The 18,918-nt window shown below is 47.8% G+C and overlaps 1 protein-coding gene across 2 annotated transcripts in view; it reads left to right on the top strand.

The window, feature by feature from the left end:
- NMNAT2 (nicotinamide nucleotide adenylyltransferase 2) overlaps positions 1 to 18,918 on the top strand; it is a 172,015-nt gene that overhangs the window by 125,899 nt on the left and 27,198 nt on the right. For both annotated transcript variants that reach the window (XM_011927259.1, XM_011927260.1), the window contains exons 2-7: positions 5,422 to 5,510; positions 6,358 to 6,425; positions 9,313 to 9,391; positions 12,700 to 12,826; positions 14,698 to 14,778; positions 15,488 to 15,532. In XM_011927259.1, the coding sequence (XP_011782649.1) occupies positions 5,422 to 5,510; positions 6,358 to 6,425; positions 9,313 to 9,391; positions 12,700 to 12,826; positions 14,698 to 14,778; positions 15,488 to 15,532 (489 nt within the window). The remainder of the gene's footprint in view (positions 1 to 5,421; positions 5,511 to 6,357; positions 6,426 to 9,312; positions 9,392 to 12,699; positions 12,827 to 14,697; positions 14,779 to 15,487; positions 15,533 to 18,918) is intronic.

The raw sequence follows: 18,918 nt of genomic DNA, 5'->3' as shown, positions 1-18,918 counted from the left end.
TAGAGACAGGGTTTCACCATGTTGGCCAGGCTGGTCTCGAATTCCTGACCTCAAGTGATCCACCCACTTCTGCCTCCCAAAGTGTTGAGATTACAGGCATGAGCCACAGTGCCCAGCCAATTTGTTCCTTTTTATTGCTGAGTAGTAGTCCATGCTATGGGCATACCACAATTTAGTTAACCATTTACCTATAGTAGGACATTTGGGTTGTTTCCTGTATTTGATTATTACAAATAAAGCTGCTATGATCTATTCTAGCTCCTATAACTTTCCATATACATTTTAGAATTCTGTTGATATTTACATTTTTAAAAATCTTCTTGTAATTTTGACAGGAAATACATTAAATTTGTATATCATTTTGGGGAAAATTAGCATCTTGACTGTGTTGAGTCTTCCAATCCATAACATAGTATGTCCCTTTATTTTTTTGTTGTTGTTCCTAACCACTAGACTATGCCATCCAACTCAATAGAAGCATGATTACCCAAAGAAATTCAGGATTATCAGCATCTTCTGCTACTTGTTGTGGCACTGAATTCAAATATTTGTTCCTGTGTTCACAGAGGCAACATAGATATAGTGCATATGGGAATAAAGGATTGAAGGCATCCTTGAAAAGGACTCTCAGTTAAGATTTAAACTGCGTATGTCTCTACATTTATTTAGATCTTTGATTTTTTCATCAGCATCTTGTAGTTTTTAACATACAAGCCCTATATATGTTTTATTATATTTATATCTAAGTATTTCATTTGATTGATTAACATTTGCTTTGTATTTTTATTTTGATTTCCACTTGTTTGTTGCTAGCATATGGAAATACAATTAATTTTCTTATGTTGATCTTGTAACTTACGACCTTGTGATAAGTTATGAACTTATGAACTCACTTATTAGCTGCTGGAGTTTCCTTGTAAATTTATTGGGATTTCTAGGTAGATCATCAAGTCATCTACAAATAGAGACAGGTTTTTTTATTTTCCTTTTTTTTATCTGTATGGCTTTTATTTCCTTTTCTTGCCTTATGGTGTGCACTAGAACTTCTGGTTGAATAACAGCAATAAGAGCAGACGTCCTTCCCTGTTCTTGATTTTAGGGAGAAGGCATTCAATCTTTCACCACTAAGTATGATGTTAGTTGCAGGTTTTTGCAGATGCTCTTTGTCAAGTCGAGGAAGTTTCTTTCTATTCCTATTATACTGAGAGTTTTTGTCATGAGTTAATGTTGAATTTTGTCAAACGCGTTTTCTGTATCAATTGATAGGATCATGAGATTTTTCTTTAGCTTGCTGGTGGATTACATTGAATGATTTTTCAAATACTGAAAAAAACAGCCTTGTATCCCTGGAATATATACCACTTAGTCACAGTATGTAATTCTTTCTATATATAGCTGGATTCTATTTGCTAACATTTGTTAAGGATTTTTGAGTATTCAATCATAAAGGATATTGGTCTGTAGTTTCTTCTTTGTACTATCTTTGCCTGGTTTTGATATCAGGGTAATACTGGCTTTATAAAATAAACTGAAAAGTGTTCTTTCCTAGGCCAGGCATGGCGGCTCACGCCTATAATCCCAGCACTTTGGGAGGCCAAGGTGGGCGGATCACGAGGTCAGGAGTTCGAGACCAACCTGACCAACATGGAGAAACCTTGTCTCTACTAAAAATACAAAATTAGCCAGGCTTGGTGGCACATCCCTGTAATCCCAGCTACTTGGGAGGCTGAGGCAGGAGAATCACTTGAACCCAGGAGGCGGAGGTTGCAGTGAGCAGAGATCACGCCATTGCACTCCAGCCTGGGCAACAAGAGCTAAACTCCATCTCAAAAAAAAAAAAAAGAAAAGAAAAAGAAAAAGTGTTCCTTCCTTTTCTATTTCTTGAAGAGTTTATGTAGACTTCGTTTTAGTTCTTTATAAGTTTGGTGGAATTCTCCAGTAAAACCACCTAGCACTATGCACTTTTACTTTTGTAATTTGATTTGATCCTCATAACAACTTTGCAAATAAGACATTTTACAGAAACAGTTTCCAGATCCCTTGGACTGCACTGGATACATAGTGAGATTAGTGAGGTGGCCGGGAAATAAGTCCAGAGCAGGAGGATGTTGGGCAGGGCAGGCATGCTAGACATGGGGTAGGGTAGAGCTGGATTTGAATGAAGTGCTTGGGAAGTGAAGAGTTAGGAGAAGGCACTCTTTGGAGAACAGGGAGAGTAAAGAAGGTCTGGTTTATTGCAGCAGAGGGTCTGTGACTGCCAAGGGCCAGATAGAAATGACCCCAAGGAGGACTGGAGTGTGAAGACCCAAGAGAAACAGGGAGAGGCTGTGCAGTTTCTTCAAATATCAGAAGAGATTGTTGCAAGGCCTTTAATTTGACCTCAGAATAAGATCTGAAAACAAGTGAAGTACTACAACTCTTTTAAAAAGCAAATGTGGGACTGGGTACGGTGGCTCACGCCTGTAATCCCAGCACTTTGGGAGGCTGAGGAGGTCAGGTCACCTGAGGTCAGGAGTTCGAGACCAGCCTCGCCAATATGGTGAAACCCCATCTCTATTAAAAAATTAAAAAATTAACTGGGTATGGTGGTGCACATCTTTAATCCCAGCTACGTAGGAGGCTGAGGCACAAGAATCACTTGAACCCAGGAGGCGGAGGTTGCAGTGAGCCAAGATGGTGCCACTGTACTCTAACCTGGGCAACAGAGCTAGACCCCATCAAAAAAAAAGCAGATGTGACACACTTATCAGAGTGACCCACTTATTAAAATCCAAATAATGCCAAATGCTGGTAATAAGTTGCAGCAACAGAAAGTCTCATTCATTCCTGGTGGGAATATAAAATGGCACAACCACTTTGGAAGACAATTTGACAGCTTCTTAAAAAGCTAAACATAATCTTACCATGTGATTCATATGGCTCCTTGTGTAGATTCCCCAACCTATGTCTATACAAAAACCTACACATGAATGTCATATCAACTTTATTTATAATCACTAAAAACTGGAAGCAGCAAAGATGTTCTTTGGTAGATGAATGGCTAAACTGAGGTACTTCCAGACAATAGACTATCATTCAGTGATTAAAAGAAATGAGGTCGGCAGGGTGTGGTGGCTCATGTCTGTAATCCCAGCACTTTGGGAGGCTGAGGCGGGTGGATCACCTGAGGTCAGGAGTTTGAGACCTGTTTAGCCAACATGGTGAAACCCTGTCTCTACTAAAAATACAAAAATTAGCTGGGTGTGGTGGTGGGCGCCTGTAATCCCAACTACTCGGGAGACTGAGGCAGGAGAATCGCTTGAACCTGGAAGGCGGAGGTTGCAGTGAGTTGAGATGGCGCCACTGCACTCCAGCCTAGGGGACAAGAGCGAGACTTCGTTTCAAAAAAAAAAGAAAGAAATGAGCTGTCAAGTCATGAAAAGGCATGGAGGAAGTTTAAATGCATACTGCTTAATGAAAGCAGCAAGTCCAAAGAGGCTACATACTGTATGATTCCAACTATATGGCATTTTGGAAACGTAATCTATGGAAATAGTAAACAGATCCGTGGTTGCCAGGGGTTTGGGAAAAGAGGAGGCATGAATGGGTGGAACACTGAATTTTTAGGGACATGAAAATACTGGGTATGATACTATAATGAGGGATACAATTGTCAAAACCCACAGAACTCTACAACACAGAGTAAATCTTAATGTAAACTATGGACTATAGTTAATAATGTGTTAATATTGATTTGTCAAGTGTAACAAGTGTGCCATACTAGTGCAAAATTATTAATATAATGGGGTAACTGTGCATGGAGGGAGGTATAAAGGTGGGAAGGGTCTAAATATATGGAACTCCATATACAATCTGCTCAATTATTCTGTAAATCTAAAATGGTGTTAAAAATAATCTATTTTTTTTTTTTAATCTAAGAAATTTCACGTTGAAAGAAAAAGAAGCAGCCAAGTGCCGTGGCTCATGCCTGTAACCCTTGCACTTTGGGAGGCCAGGGCAGGCAGATCACTTGAGGCCGGGAGTTTGAGGCCAGCCTGGCCAACATGTGAAACCTGTCTCTACTAAACATACAAAAATTTGCCAAGCATGGTGGCTCACGCCTGTAATCTCAGCTACTTGAGAGACTGAGGCATAAGAATTACTTGAACCCAGGAGGTGGAGGTTGCAGTGAGCCAAGATCGTGCCACTGCACTGCAGCCTAAGCAACAGGGTGAGACTTTGTCTCAAAAAACAAAGAAAGAAAAAGAAGCAAATATGGTGAGATAATTTTTTCAAGTGTTAAGAAATCCAGCAAAGTCATTCTGAAAACTTGCTTGTAAACTACACAGCCAGCCTTGCTGCCCAGGCTCCCTTCTACTTAAAAATTCCTGCACTGTAAACTCCATACCAGATATTTCCTCAGTGGAATAAGCTCAGGCTCTATTGACATTTTTTTTTTTAGACGGAGTCTCCCTCTGTCCCCCAGGCTGGAGTGCAGTAGCATGATCTCGGCTCACTGCAACCTTTGCCGCCCGGGTTCAAGCGATTCTCCTGCCTCAGCCTCTGGAGTAACTGGGATTGTGGTGCCTGCCACCGCACCTGGCTAATTTTTGTATTTTTAGTAGAGATGAGGTTTTACCATCTTGGCCAGACTGGTCGTCAACTCCTGATCTCATGATCCACCCGCTTTGGCCTCCCAAAGTGCTGGGATTACAGGTGTGAGCCACCACACCCGGCCTCTGTTGACATTCTTAAAAGGAACTTTTTTGGAAGTAAGATAGAACCAGACTTTTCAGCCCCTTCTTAGTTTGCCGAAATTTATCACAAAAATAAAATTGGGTTTGTCTGATAGATTTGAAAAAGCAATATTGCATACCTTCCAAAGGATAAAAGGCTTTTATCCGGCCAAATTTTTCGTCTCAACCAAGTCTAAGACGGTGGTCTTCTGGGTTGATTGCTAATTCTCTGTAATTATCTACAAGGCCCTTTAAATTTGTTTTGGTGGTTTTTCTCTTCTGAATAATTAGATGAGGCAATCAGCACATCTTTCATATTATAAGGAGGCCTTTTTTTTTTTTTAAACACTACTCCTCCTCCACATTATAATTTCTGCAAGTGACAATAGGGGTAAATTCCAATCTGTAGCTCTAATGGCTGCTAATGAGGCGCTTATTTTAAATCCCTCTGAGCTACACTGGCTCCTCCCACAGAGGACTTTGAATCCCCTTGAGTTCTAAATCCTTTTGCTTTGGGGGCTGAAATCTGGTTCTGTAACCTTTTGAATCACCAACGTTTGCTTTGAAAGTTGACATTTTCTATTTAAATGGCAAGAGAGATGGGAAATAAACCTCAGCATTACAGAGCTGAGCATATTGATTTCAATTATCACCTTTAATCCATGCCTTTCCTCTTTGTAATGTGTGGATTTCTTCTCTTAATTAGAAAGAGCCAGGGATTATCTGCACAAAACTGGAAGGTTTATTGTGATTGGCGGGATTGTCTCCCCTGTCCACGACTCCTATGGAAAACAGGTGGGTTCCTTCCTGTGCCTCTCTCCTCCTTCAACTCCCACCCTCCCATCCCTGGCCTGATAGTTCCTGGCAGAAAAACTGCCCCACCTCTGTCTCTGCTAAGATTCCTGGAAACACAAAATGCCCAGGTCCATGCATCCATCCTGCTTCCCATCTCAGGACCACAGTCGGACCCAAGTGGATGGGTGTTGAAGCAGCAGCTGGAAAGACCAGCTGTCCATAACCATAGAGCCACTCACAGGCTGGTCAGGACTCACTGAAAGAGGAGCAGGAATACTCACCGGGTGTGGCTTGGTATGGTAGATGCCAGGTTGGCAGCTGGTTATGGGTTGAGCTGCATTGGGCAAGTCTTCTCAGGGTTTTGGGAGAAAATGGCCTATGCCTCTTATAGTCTGATTTAAAATTCATTTCCCTGCCCATCCTTCCCTACCACCTATTCCGGCAAATCTAGGAGCTCTACCCATCATTCCCCTTTTCTCCCACAGATGCACCTTGTTGGGCTCTGGGAAAACTCACCTAACGAGCCAGACTGAGTCATAAGACAAGGCCACATTTGCTGAGTTAAGTCTCATCTCTGCAGGGCACAGAGGGGCTGCTTTGCAAATGGAGGCTCATCTATCGACCCTGTTGGGGTGGTATACATTACACACCCTTTATTCATTTCCTTTCCCCACCACTGTTCCAGGCCTGCCTGTGGCAAACGGACAAGTAAAGGGGTCACATCCCTCATTCCCTGTCACCACTGGAAAAAGGCTACACCTTAACAATGGGTGGGCTTGGGCTGGTACCCCAAGGATGTTGTGGGGAACGGAGGGAGTCTCCCAGTGATTGCTCTGTTGCTTCCCAGGGCCTCGTGTCAAGCCGGCACCGTCTCATCATGTGTCAGCTGGCCGTCCAGAATTCCGACTGGATCAGGTAGGACTGGCCTGAAGATGCCAGAGGCAGGTGGCCCAGAGACTTACTGGGAGTGAGGTGGGGAAAAAAGAAGAGTTCCAGCAGTAATTTGGATCCTGAAAGGATGGGGAGGCAGGGGCAAGATGCTAGCCTTGTGGAGGCAACAAGTAGACCTCCAGGGATACCTGTAACTTTATTATTATTATTATTATTTATTTATTTATTTATTTATTTATTTATTTTTTGAGACGGAGTCTCGCTCTGTCGCCCAGGCTGGAGTGCAGTGGCCGGATCTCAGCTCATTGCAAGCTCCGCCTCCCGGGTTTACGCCATTCTCCTGCCTCAGCCTCCCGAGTAGCTGGGACCACAGGCGCCCGCCACCTCGCCCAGCTAGTTTTTTGTATTTTTTAGTAGAGACGGGGTTTCACCGTGTTAGCCAGGATGGTCTCGATCTCCTGACCTCGTGATCTGCCCGTCTCGGCCTCCCAAAGTGCTGGGATTACAGGCTTGAGCCACCGCGTCCGGCCTGTAACTTTATTTTTGAACCAAACTGTGAGGCCCATGAAAGTAAAGAAAGAGCTTGAATGTTGCACCTGTTTTGGCATCTCTGAGTCCTGGCGTGATTCTTGGAGCTTCCAGAAATATCACTGGGTTTTGGGTGAAGCATGACCAGAAAATCAGAAATGCCTCTCACTTTCATTCCCACTAACTTCCATGAACCCTCACTACCTTTCAGGGAATGTTCCCTGGCCTTTGCAATTTCCCAATCCTGAACTCAGGCTGCCTAAGGGCCCCACACTGGCCCCAGGAGAGAGGTGCGAGTCTGCCCTTAACGGCAGCCACACCAAATCACACCCACTAGGTGGCTTTCCTGCTCACTGCCTTTCTGGCCAGACATGCTGCTAGGAAGGCACCTCCACCCCAACCCCTCCACTGAGCTTGCAGTGTAATTAAAGCAAGCTTCCACTAATTATGCTAATGATGTTCCCCAAAGTTCCTACCATTATAATTTGCATGAGAAGATGATGTTTAAAAAAAATAATAGCATGCCATGTGTGCTGTAATTTCCCCCTCTATGGAAAAATAAGCAGCACCTAGAGGTTTCCATGAAAGGGGCGAAGTGACGGGATGCTGACCTCAGAATGAGGAATGCAGAGTTCGCCCGGGAAGAGTAGGGTGGGTGGGAATGAGAGCAGTGAAGGGAAGCGACAGTAATAATTCAGCAGTGATCCTTGCCATTTGTGCACAGTGATTTGTGTGAGAAGCACATGCCCTTTATAGACTTTCTCATCCCCCTAATGACAAAGCTTTGGTAGAGAGACAGCTGCTCTTTCTCAGGTGAGAAACAGGCCCAGAGAAATCAAAGGGTTTGAGCAATGATACATTGATACATCCATAGGGAAGAAAGGATTAGAAATGAAGCCTCTTAACATTGTAACTCCTGATCTTCTGGGGATCCTGAGGACCTTGAATAAGGGTCCAGTGAGGAAATCATTGGGCAGGAGACTGTTACTGCTTGGATGTGCTTAGAAGATTCTGGAATAATTCCCTCATTCATTCAACAACTACTGAGTGCCTACCACCTTCCCTGGGCTGCTCTAGGTTGGAAAATCAGAATCCTGAGAATTGAGATCACTAGGGAGTCTAAGCATTGCCTCTAGAGATGGGGGTTGGCTGAGATGGGGTGCCTAACACTGGGAGCCCATTTAGCCAGATGAAGTGTTTGTCTCTGGCACAGGTGCGCTCCCGGGCACAGGGCCTGGCTAGGGGGAGCTAGGCTGCGGGCAAACGGCAAGCTGACTCTCTAAGGGTTTTCAGCCAGTGGGATCTCATCTCTGGGCACTTTAGGTGGGGTGGTGGGGTAGGGTGGTGGTGTTAAGGGGATGCACGACTGCTAAGAAAATGTTTGCAAAGGCAGGGCATGGGGGCTCATGCCTGTAATTCCAGCACTTTGGGAGGCCAACGTGGGCAGATCACCTGAGGTCAGGAGTTTGAGACCAGCCTGGCCAATGTGGTGAAACCCCATCTCTACTAAAAAAACAAAAATTAACTGGGCATGGCGGCATGTCCCTATAATCCCAGCTACTCAGGAGGCTGAGGCAGGAGAATCACTTGAATCCGGGAGGTGGAGGTTGCAGTGAGCCGAGGTCTCGCCACTGCACTCCAGCCTGGGTGACAGAGCGAGACTCCGTCTAAAAAAAAATCATTAAGTTGGCAATTAAGGCCCAGTGCTGCCTCAGTCTGGGGCTGGATCCCTGCTTACTTCACAAGCAGTATCCCAGAGGGGCTGGCCATTGCTGGGTCTGCGCCCTCTCATCTGCCTGCCATGCCTCACCTCCACACCCATAAAGCACTTCACTGCAGAGGGAGGCAGGCAAGACTGATTTTCGAGGGCTTGCAGCCTGGCCACCATTTGACAAAGGCCTGGCTCAGCTAATCCTTGTCACAACCCTCAAGGGTCCAAAGGAGGGTTTATTTTGTAGGTAATAATAGGAGCAAGATGCTGTACTGAGCATTGTACACATAAAACTTACCGAGCCTTTCTAACAAGACCGTAAGCTCGTTACTGTTGTTATTCCCATTTTGCAGATGGGGAAGGTGAGGCACTGGGAGATCACATAACTTTCCCAAAGCCACACAGTTGCAAAGAGCTGAGGCTGGAATTAAACCCAGGCAGACTGGCACCAGCATCTCTTCTCGTAAGCCTATGCCATGCTCCTCTCATTTTACAAAGGAGGAAACTGAAGCTCAGAAAAGTGTTTCACACCTGGGTTTTATCTGATTCAAGATCTAAGCACATGGTATGGCCAGGTCTTCCATGCTTCCTGAGCTATAATCTTTGGAAGGAAGCAATAAGGAAAGAGTATGAGAACAGAAACCAAGAGAAACTTCTTTCTGATGATGTTAGGGTGGACCCTTGGGAGTGCTACCAGGACACCTGGCAGACGACCTGCAGCGTGTTGGAACACCACCGGGACCTCATGAAGGTGAGCTGCTCTGAGCCTGGGGATGCATGAACCACCAGGGTGCAGGGGAGGGGCTGGACCCACAGAAATCAGGCAGGGAGAGGAGAGGGTGCTGCTGGCCTCTCGACCTGCTTTCAGCTTCTTATTTCTCTACCCGTTGCGAGAGAGACCAGCCTGTGTACAGCATGAAGAACAATGAATGAGAAACCCCGAGTAGCACCAGGGGCTACTCCCTGTCTTCCACCCTCAGTCTTGACCTCCCATTTGGGGCACTGCTGCTGGGTATGGTAGGCAGCTTTTTTCAGCTGGGAGCAAGTTCAAGGTGGGATTATGGAGACCACAGTGATAGGACTTCAGAAAGTGAGGGAGGAGGAGACTGGGCAACGAAAGGCAGGAGAAGAGAGGAGCACTTAGGGGAGGTACAAGCAGCCAAGCCCCGTGCCCCGCCTGTGGGGGCCCCATTGGCACTTCACACCTGCCAGTCATTGCACCCCATTCCCACCCATTCCTCCTCACAAGAGCCCCATGGGCAGACGGTGTCTGATGCCTGTTTTATTAGTGGGTAAAAGGGAGCAGAGAGGGGAGTCCACATATCTGAGCACACACAGTGAGTGTTTGGTGAACACAGATAGGCGAGAGCTTCTGTATTCCCCACTGGAGCCTGGGGCCTGTGGGCAGGCTGCAGAGACTTCAGGGCTGGTTGCCAGGTTAGAATGGGCTCCATACCAGCCAGCAGCACTGGCCAGAGTGTGCAGAAAGCACCCTTCCCAGATCAATGCCAACCCATCAACTCCACAGTGACAAGACGAAAAGCAATGCCACCGATGGCAAGAAGCCTGACCAACCAAGACAGCAAACAATCAGTTCTGCTCACCTCCACGGACTCTGCGGCAGAGCCCTCCACAGCCCCAGATAGCAGTCCACCTGGCACTGCCTTCCTACAGGGAGAGCCTCTGTCCCATCTGTGTCCTTGCTGCCAGAGGGCCTGTCACCATGTTCTTCCTGGGGAGCAGCCCCTGACCACCCCACACTCCACCAGCTGCACAGCCAGGCTTTATTTGAACAGATGTGGAGCTTCAGAGCTCTGTCCTGGGGAGCCAAGGGCAAGTGAGGTAGAGAGGACCAGCTGGCTGTTCTCCGTCTGTTGTTTTCTCCCCCACGCAATTGGAGAAAACTAATTTCCCTTCCCTTTGGCTTTCAGAACCCTTCTCACACATCCTGATCCTTCTGGTCCCCTTCAAAGGAGGCTGACTTGGGGCCACACTGACTTGCTCCTCTGTGCTGGTCTCCACAATAGCAGTAATGAAAGGCACTGTGTAAGAGTGTATCAGTCAGGATAGGCAAAGATGTGCTGTGGTGACAAACATCCCTAAAAGCTCAGTGACTTCACACAAGTTTATTTCTCACACTACATGTCACCTGAGAAGTACCTGTGGGCCTGTGCTCTTTCTGGTCACACAGAAGCCTCAGGCTCCATGACAGAAGGGAGGAATGGGGACCCTGCAGGCATTCCTCAGTGCTGGCAATACTGGCTGGAAAGCCTGGTTATCATTTGTTGTCTAAATGCCCAGGCTTTCTGAACTCTACCTGTGTTACTCATGCCCAGGGTATGAGTCTGGGCCAGAGAAGCTCCACCAGGAGCCCCAGCTGTTTCAGCGATGGGCAGAGGCTGGCAAAGAATATAGGTCACTGCCAGCCCCCCTGCCTTGGAGTAAGAGCTTAGAGCTGCTTCCTAAGAACTCTCAGCCTTCAAACTCCTAGCAAGCATGAGGCAGGTGTTCCCGGCATGAAGAGTAGACCTGCCGCGGAGATAGATGCATGACTTAACAGGTGACTTGGGACAACTCTCCAATGTCAAGGCCTCTGAGAACGCAGGAGCCCATGGGGGCTGGCGAGGGCAGAATCAGGGAGTGCAGCCAGCCATTTTCTACTTCTCTGAGATAGAACAAGTCAAATGGGACCCACAGTGCAGCAAGAGGAAGAAACTCCTCCGCTACCAGACCAGTCAGGAAACAGGAATGCAGTGTTTTCTTTTCTGCTGGTGAAATAATACATGGAGGCAGACCACCCCTTCCACCCCACCAGCCACAGCTGGGAAAAGAAGCCCACCAAGAGGTGAAAAGATCCCCTGGTACCCACCTCAGCTGGCTCCCAGATGTGGTCAGAGGTGACCTCCTCCTATCAGGAGTCTTACAAAGGTGACAGGTTACCTCACAAGACAAATGCCTGCCCTTCTAGGGCTCAGAAAGACTCGCACACTGCTCTGCCCACAGGATGGCCTGCGGAAGAGGTGCCTAGAAGATCACTCCAGCCTTGGGCCTGGGGGTCCCCTGGCAGCAGAATCCGAATCCAGAAAGGGTGGCGTGTAGGAGTGGGTGGTGGGTACCCAGGCAGCTGGCTTTTGGGAATAGAGAAACCTTGGATAAGCAGTGGCCCTTGTGAAGCTAAACAGATTGGGAATTCATCCTTTGTTTCTCTGTTGCCCAACAGCCACTCTCCCTGTCACCTTGGCCCAGTGGGGTTGCTAGTGGGTCAGCTGTGAGGAATGCTGTCCTTATCAGCTCTGTGTTTTCTGCAGCACTGGCGAGGAGTAGCCTGGCAGATAACTCAGGACAATGGATAATGCACACAGAATTTCCGCTTGGCTCTGACATGTGTATTCACACTGAGCAGGCGAGAGAGTGCTCAGAACCCACCCACCCTGCTTCCCGCAGCACAAACACATCCTGTGCTGCCTGGCACCGCTCTCCCTCCTGCTTGGCTGTGTTACTGACAACTCTGGCCTGAAGAAGCCGCAGGTGGTGATCGTGCCTTGTGTTTGTATGACCTTTCCCAAGCTTACAGAGCCCTTTTGCAGACATGATCTCATTTGAGCCCTGTGAAACATTTGGGGAGGGCAGATATTCATGTTACACGGAAGGTTCCAGAATCGCCTGCTGCTGACGGAGCTCCTGCCATGTGTCAGGCACCCCATAGGCACTTTGCATATGGTCACTTGTGCGACCCGACCACAATTGAAAAAGGCGGGTATATGGTTAGACTCCTGAGTTGAGGTTAAGGAGCGATGAAGTAACTGTCCAAGCTCACATAGCTAGGAGGCAGAGCCCAACTTTGGCCCCAGGACCCATTATAACACCACATCTCATGCTTTTCCCACTGAGCTGCTCCTGCCAGCCTAGTGACCACGTGATGCAGCTGGGTCTAGAACCATCCCCAGGGCTCTTCCTCAGCTCTGGGTGGCCTCTCCATGATGGACAAGCAGATAACCATTTGGAGATAACTTTGACTCAAAGTCTTGTGGCTAATAACACTCTTCTCCCTCTCCCTAGAGGGTGACTGGCTGCATCCTCTCCAATGTCAACACACCTTCCATGACGCCTGTGATTGGACAGCCACAAAACGAGAACCCCCAGCCCATTTACCAGAACAGCAACGTGCCCACCAAGCCCACTGCAGGTAGGGGAACACTGATGTGGGGTACCCAAACCTCAGAATCATGTAGAGGGCTTGTTAAAATAGTGATTGCTGGGATCCATCCAGAACTTGATTCAGTAGGTCTGGGAGGGGAAAGAGGACTTGTATTTTTAACAAGGTGCTGCTGATGCTGCTAGTCCACAGACAATACTTTGAGAACCCTGAATACTGAGCATCAGAGCAAACCAGTCACAATCAGAGAGAGGCAGATGGTGTTGTACACTCTTCTCTTGCATTTAAATCTAAACATAGGGCCGGGCCTGGTGGCTCACGCCTGTGATCCCAGCACTTTAGGAGGCTGAGGTGAGTGGATGGCTTGAGCCCAGGAGTTTGAGAGTAGCCTGGGCAACATGATGAAACCCCACCTCTGCCAAATAATAATAATAATAATAATAACAACAAAAATTAACCGGGCATGGTGGCACATGCCTGTAGTCCCAGCTACTCAGACGGCTGAGGTGGGAGGATCTCTTGAGCCCAGGAGGCGGAGGTAGCAGGGAGTGGGGGATTGTGCCACTGCACTCCAGGCTGGGAGAAGAGTGAGACCCTGTCTCAAAAAAACACATGAATTTTAAGAAATAATTGTGTTAACTGGGAATTGAATGTACAAAATGGAGCATTTTTCTCTGCCTCTTCTAGGGAGGTTAAGGATCTTGCCCAGGGTCACACAGTGAGGAAGAAGCAGGGCCATGAGTCACACTCAGGCGGTCTGCACCCAGAATCCCCACACTCTTAGCCACCAATCCGGTGACAGAGAGCACCAACACATACCCCAGACCTAGGACCATGTGCCCAGTGATGCTCGTGCGTTACCTGCTTTCTTATTTAATGCAGTAATACTGTGATATAGACATTATGTTCTCATTTCAAATAAAAAACAGATTCAGAGAAGAAAAGTGATTTGCTGATTTGTCACACAGCTCAAAAGTAGAAGAGCTAGAATTCATATTCAGTACTGTCAGGCTCCGAGGTCCATGCTCTAAAATTTTCTTCCAAGCCAACTCCAAGAGACAGATTCTGATATTACTTTTCAAGCCTGGAGACGATAAGCTATTATATTATTGGTCTATTATAAACAGGGTAATTCACAAAGAAGAGTCAGAATTTCACAGTTTGCATACAGCTACATGTGGGGGGCTCAGAAAATTTTGCTGGATTGGAGCCCGGAGGGATAGTTGAAAACCAGATCCCTCTCAGCCAAATAGGATGTCTGATGATTCTAAAGACCATCTGCATGGGAAGGAACGCCTTAGCCCAGCAGAAATGGTTCCAAACATGTACTTTGCTGAGTCTCCTTGGATGTGGGTGTAGCTGCCCAGTGGGAGGAGCAGCTAAGGATAGGCTTGGGACAAACCTGGGGAAGAAATGTTCATGATATAGAAAATGAAAGAAGCCAGGGGCCTGTATGGACTTTAAATGGAAAATCTGATCCAATTTATGTAGACATACCTGCATAATACACATTTAAAACATGAAAGAAAATAAATAATACACCAACAGGTTGTCAGCCGTTATATCTTGGGGTGGGATTATGAGTGCTTTAAGTTTTCCTCTTTACGTATTTCCCCCTTCTATATTTTCCAAGTTTCCAACAATGAAATAAACATAACCAGAAAATGGCTTCCAGTCTAGGGCTCACAATGTGTGTACCTCAGACTGTGAATGAGAAGAAGGAATTTGTGCTGTCATATTTCTGTTCTTTCTCTCTACCCTCCTGCTACCTCCTGCTCCCCACTCCTGCCCCATCCATGCACCCTGATGTTTACAGCGGCCCCAATGGCGGGCCGACATGAGTGCCAGTTGTGAGTGGTTCTCTCCCACTCTGTCCCTGTCTGTCTTGCTCTCTCCCATAGCCAAGATCTTGGGGAAGGTGGGAGAAAGCCTCAGCCGGATCTGCTGTGTCCGCCCACCGGTGGAGCGTTTCACCTTTGTAGGTGAGGAACTAAGGAACTTGATTCCCAGTCCTGTCTCTTTTCTTTCTCTCCTCTCTTCATTGCTTCAGCAAAGATCCTCAAGCACATTCCCCCCACTGCAAATTCCTGTGACTGTGTGTGTGCACAAGTATGTGCACACACAGGTATTACCTGTGCACAAGTATTACCCCACACAGGCATTGCACACACAAGAGCACATCAAAGACTCAGTCTTTCACATCTTCCTGCAGGCGCTTGCTACATTCCACCCTGTGAAAAAGTTCTGCACCCTGAGTGTGCTTGTTCTCTAAACCAGGTAATCCCTGAGAGCCGGCCACCTCTTGTGATCCCAAAAGCAATCTCTGTAGGTTGTAAGGATGTTGCTCTTGTGGCCAGCTCCCTCAAATACAGAAACAACAGAAGGCGCTCAGCATGAGCATGTGTGTGTTCATCACTGACTCCCCAGCCAGGCTGTCTCATTCTGAAAGCCCCAGCAATGTGAAGTGCCGCTCCTGGAGCGGGAGGAGAGCTTCCTGTCCTGACTTTTATTTTATGCCTGACTGTGCTCTCCATTCACCCTCCTCAGGTGTCACTTGTGCAGGGTGGCACACCACCCCCCTACTTGCACCCACCCCATCCCAATAACTCCTGCTGAGGCCCTCAGCAGACTGTGTGTTGGGTACCAGGAAGCCGGTTCCCTAATGCCCTTCCTTCCTTCTTTCCTCCTTAGATGAGAATGCCAATCTGGGCACGGTGATGCGGTATGAAGAGATCGGTGAGTGGGACTGTGAAAGTGGGGAAAATGGGGACATTTGGAGCCCCCTGCCTTCACGACAGGCAACATGGGGAACGGAGAGGCTTGAAAACACGGGAAGTGTTTTTCAGCAGGGTCTCCTCTCGGAAGAGGGCTCATTCCCAGGCTAAGAATGCATTCATAGTTAGCTCCCTTTAACATCTCTCAACTGGACTCCGGCCAGCTCCCAAGAGATAGGACTGGATCATTTGGTGATTTTTCCTTCAGAGCCTCTCCTTCCTCTAAAAAACATGAAACTTGAGCTTTGGCACCAGTTGGAAAGACCCTTCTTTTGAGCATAGACACTGCACACAAATGAGGCAGAAGAGCACCCCCGCCTTCCTCATTCAGTGCTTGAAGATGAAGAAATAGAGAGGGGACTGAAAGCCACCTCCATACCTCCCTTGCAGCCTTGGGCAGAGGCTAAGGCACTTCACTGTGTGTGAGGGCTGCCTGCCCAACCCAGTCCCAGAGCAGGCCAGGGCGGGCCCGAGCCAGTGGAGGGCGGTTACACAGCTGTCAGGGTGGAAAGGCGTTGATGACCCCTACAAGCAAGTTGAGAAGCAGATAGGAACACTGAAATCTTCCCAGGGTTTCAGAATGGGTGAGAGACACAAGTGGGAGACGCTGGGGAAAGGGCAGGGAGACACCATAATAGAGCTGGAGCTGGCACAGGTACCAGGGTACAAGAGGGGTCAGTGATATCAGGAATGCCTGGAGCTCTAGGGCAAGGCAGCCTGGTGTCCACACCCTCAGTCTTCAACTTCCAGCTGAAAAGATCCTCCAAGCATCCCCTCCTGGTACTTTTCTGTCCAAGAACTGGAAGTCAGGGCTCCCACTGCAATCCTGAGAGGCAGGGCTTGTCCTGAGCACCTGGTTCTTCCTGCAGACCTGGCAGATGTGATGTCATTTCAAGGGGCTTCTCTGGGTCTCATCCTCTCGTCTGAGATGCAGTGGTGTCCCCGAATCGGCTCAGTTGGTTTCCTACAACCATTTGTAAAGTTTTCAGGAATTTTGTGAACCAGTTTTAAATACAGGCATTACTAAAACTTAAGTTACATTAACTTAAAATTAAATTGAATTAAAAACAAAAGGAATGAATACTCAAAACTCCTCACTTCTTAATTATTTTACTATATTTTAATATCCTTTATTGACCAGTAGGTACTCTCTGAAGGCCACAGGAAGGAGCACCCGCCTTCCTGGTTGCTCCCCGAAACAGGCAGGAGCATTTGGCTCTAGGTTCTGTAGCCCCAGAACACCCAACAGGCAAGGATGGGAGTGAAGGTGCCAGGACTGGGCTGAAAGCTCCTGCACTCCACGTCCCTGCAGTTCCAGCCTAGCCATCACCTGCTGCCTTCCCACGCAGTCTCTTGGCCAGCAGAGCTCAGAGCAGCCTTAGGACTTCTCATTGTATTCCAATGTGTATTTCTCTTTCCTTAGTCCAGAGATGTACTGTGGCAAGCTTGAACCATGGCCTTGCTTGTCTTTCCAGTGCCCGGGGCAGGTGGATCAGGCTTTCCCCACCCTGACTCAAGGAGTCCCCTCTGGGAGAGGACAGTGGTGATCAGTGTTGCACAGCTTACTGCTGTGTTCACTTCCATTAGCTCATGGCTACCTTGGGAGGGGCAGGGGCCTCTGCTTACTCTTCTTGCTCCATAGCAGCTCTGGAGTTATGGTGAGCCAGCCGCCAGGGTCCAAAAATGCAGCTGGGGAGTGACCTCTCACCTCTGGTTTCCCTGAGGCTCTGCCTGTCCCCTTCCACATCCCTGTGCTCGCTGAGAGGGAGGGTCTACCGGCACGTGATGGAGAAGGGACAGTGGGGGTAGAGAATGGAGAACACCTAGGTTCTGAGAAAGGACAGCTCAGCAACCACAGCTGTCAGATTGGGCTCAGGTCCTGGCATGGTCCAGGCGGTGGCTGCGTGCAGTGGAAACTGGGATGGGCTGCAGGGCTTGGGCTTCACATAGCCCGGATTCCTGGGAGGGGAGTGTGGACAGAAAGCGTGCATTCTGAGTCGTGGCCCTGAATCAGGGTGACCTGGGGAAGGAGGCCGACCCAAAGAAACTGAAAGGGAGCTATGCTGCCTCCCAACTTCTGCACTGTGTAAGGCCCTGGGGCTCACATGTCCCCTTTTTTGATATTTCCTTGCACACTAAATGAGGAGGAAAAGCCATTTTCTCCTAGCTCCATTAGCACCTGTTGACCCTATTTACATGCTCCTAACAGCTGACTGCTCCTCCAGGGCTGCCCTAGGCCACAGGCTGGTGGGCTGGAAACTTGCCTTAGCCTCATACGACAAACTGGGAGAAGTCACTGCTGCCCTCCAGCGGCCACACGTGGGATCTCAAGCCCCGCTGGGGCCGCTTGTCTGTGACTTAAATGTTTGCACTGGTCCTGCAAGAAAAGGTGCAAGAGACCCCACTCTTGAACTCTTTGTGCTTTGGCTTAAAAAATAAAAGTCTCATATTATATTTCGTTGGGATATTGCATCTCTGGCTTGACAATAGGAAAGAGATTTATTTTCATGCCTGTATAAGCAGAGATTTTTAACCTTGGCACGAATGGACATTTGGAAACAGATGTGTTGGGGAGCGGGGCTTCCTTGTGCATTGTGGGACGTGTAGCAGCACTCCTAGCCTCCACCCACTAGATGCCAGTAGCATGCCACCCTCCCCCTCCAGTCCTGACATCCAAAAATGTCCAGACATTGCCCAATGTCCCCTGGCAATTGCAAAATTGCCCTCAGTTGAGAACCACTGATGTAGAGAAAGCTGAGGGCCAGCACATTCCCTGTTGACATGACCATCTAATTCAGGGCTGTCCAATCTTTTGGCTTCCCTGGGCAACATTGGAAGAGGAAGAATTATCTTGGACCACACATAAAATACACTAACACTAGCAATAGCTTATGAGCAAAAAAAAGAAAAAAAAAAAGAAAAAAAAATTGCCAAAAATAATCTCATAATGTTTTAAGAAAGTTTACATGCTGGGTGTAGTGGCTCATACTTGTAATCCCAGCACTTTGGGAGGCCACGGTGGGCAGATCACTTGAGGTCCGGAGTTCGAGACCTGCCTGGCCAACATGGTGAAACCCCCTCTCTACTAAAAATACAAAGATTAGCCAGGTGTGGTGGCGGGCACCTGTAATCCCAGCTACTTGGTAGGCTGAGGCAAGAGAATTGCTTGAACCTGAAGGGCAGAGGTTGCAGTGAGCCAAGATCATGCCACTGCACTCCAGCCTGGGTAACAGAGGGAGACTCTGTCTCCAAAAAAAGAGAAAAAAAAAAGAAAGTTTAAAAGATTAAATGTGGCCGGGTGCAGTGGCTCATGCCTGTAATTCCAGCACTTTGGGAGGCCAAGGCGGG

This window comes from Colobus angolensis, unplaced genomic scaffold, assembly GCF_000951035.1.
Source record: "Colobus angolensis palliatus isolate OR3802 unplaced genomic scaffold, Cang.pa_1.0 Scaffold702, whole genome shotgun sequence".
NCBI classification, from domain to species: domain Eukaryota; kingdom Metazoa; phylum Chordata; class Mammalia; order Primates; family Cercopithecidae; genus Colobus; species Colobus angolensis.
The sequence above is the reverse complement of the archived record's forward strand: the minus strand, read 5'-3'. Positions and strand labels throughout refer to the sequence as shown.